At 31.8% G+C, this 1,895-nt stretch overlaps 1 protein-coding gene across 1 annotated transcript in view; it reads left to right on the forward strand.

The window, feature by feature from the left end:
• Nucleotides 1–852: 852 nt before the first annotated feature.
• The window catches only part of LOC108548533 (metabotropic glutamate receptor 7), a gene marked incomplete at its 5' end in the record, with an annotated part of 33,127 nt that continues 32,084 nt past the window's right edge, over nt 853–1,895 (forward strand). The window contains one exon of the mRNA XM_017901538.1: nt 853–984. Within this exon, the coding sequence (XP_017757027.1) occupies nt 853–984 (132 nt within the window). The remainder of the gene's footprint in view (nt 985–1,895) is intronic.

Raw genomic sequence — 1,895 nt, forward strand, 5'->3', positions numbered from 1 at the left:
ACATTAATTATTATAAGTAGATTTCAGTATTTTGAAAAATAAAATGAAATGGAGTTTTTTGAGAAATACATATGATTTATTAATTTAATTAATTATTGGATTTGTGCCACATTGATATAGACAAAATTTTTCATGAATAAAAATGTAAAAAATATAAATTTTTTATAAATAATACTTTAACAAAACATTCATAGTCTAGTCTTTTACACGTACACATTCCTTACGCTTCTTCTATTGTAAGCACACTGATTGTGAGCTCTTTTGTTTCTTTGTCCTCCACCTGTACACCGTCCCCCTAGAGTGAAGAGTCAGTACCTCTATTAATTACTAATTCCGGTAGATGGTGCTGGCTGCTCAAAAAAGGAAATACAAGGCGATTCACCCAACAATAATTACTATCTTTTATTTCATTTCTTTACAGTAAATCCTGTTCGTGCCCGTTCCCTATTTCCTCCTTATTCCTTCCCTTACAGTACACACGCGTGTAAGTTAATTATACGTCTTGAAAAATTAATCGAAATGCATTACTTGATTACTCAACCACTGAAATGCTAGTTCAAAATACTAATAACATTATTTCATATAATCGTTGAATAATCCTCTAGCTCCTAAACTATTAAAAGACTACTAAAAGACTATTTATTTTAATAATTCCCAACACTAGCATAAATAAATCATTAATAAAGATTTTCGGATGGAAAACAACAGACTATTTCAATAATTATCAACTATACTGTATTCTCTGTAGCATCAGCTGCATTCAATCTGGATTATCTATAAAAGCGAAATTGATTGACAAGTAGAATAGATAAAGCATTACACAAACGTGACTCTTCTTTTATTTATTTCCAGGATATATCGGAGTATAAATGTGAAAATGACAAACCACCGATGTACGTGCCCCACAAACCTGTCACAGGCGTTATAGGAGCTTCCTTCAGCGTAGTCTCCATCATGGTAGCCAATATTCTGCGATTATTTAAGGTCAGTACTTGGAAAGTGTTCTCATTGAAATGAAAAACTCAGACGTTTACTCGAAGCATGGAAAATAATTCTAGGCCATGTCTAAAATAATAGCTAGATCCTTCGCCATTTTTGTACTCTGAATTTTCATCTCTAATTGCGGGAAATTTGAATATGAAAGCTCAGATTCTGTTAGTGGTGGATGAAATATCAATAACAATAAGAACAATTCTTTATTTAATTAACAAATATTAAATATAACGAATAAGTATGCATGGAATGTGTATTTGATATGAGCGAATTTAGGTTGTTATGAGAAACGAGTATGCGTGTAATGAACGAAGTGTGATATGGACTGTGTACATTTACGTAAAGAGTAGTGGTACAGGTCAGTTACAATTAAGAATTCATTGAGAGTACACGTGTGAACGAATATAGTGTGAAAGAGTGAACATAATTAGACATATTTCATCAACAATTTTTACCCTGTCCGATAATATTGTTAAAAGAGTATTTAATATATTAGTATAAATACAATATCCACTACTAACAGCAGGGACTATAAACAACTATGAAAACAGGATTGAACCACATTTTCCTAATCCTTGCCATTAAGGGATGAAGCCAAGGGTCCTTTATTATACACCCCTGACATCGACGTTTCTCAGCTGTAGGCTATTAACGGTGAATGAAATATCAATAACAATAAGAACAATTCTTTATTTAATTACAAAAATGATCAAACACGAATATTAAGTATAAATCTAATTAATTTCTCGCAATCACACGTTCACACCTATTTTCACTATTACTACTCAATTACAACTGATCTATGCCCAATCTCTCTGGTTTGTTCTTTCTACTTTCATACATTACATGAACATACACAATTCACACACACCTCGATCATTACACGCATACTCATTTATCAC

This window comes from Eufriesea mexicana, unplaced genomic scaffold, assembly GCF_001483705.2.
Source record: "Eufriesea mexicana isolate 0111107269 unplaced genomic scaffold, ASM148370v2 scaffold1652, whole genome shotgun sequence".
NCBI lineage: Eukaryota > Metazoa > Arthropoda > Insecta > Hymenoptera > Apidae > Eufriesea > Eufriesea mexicana.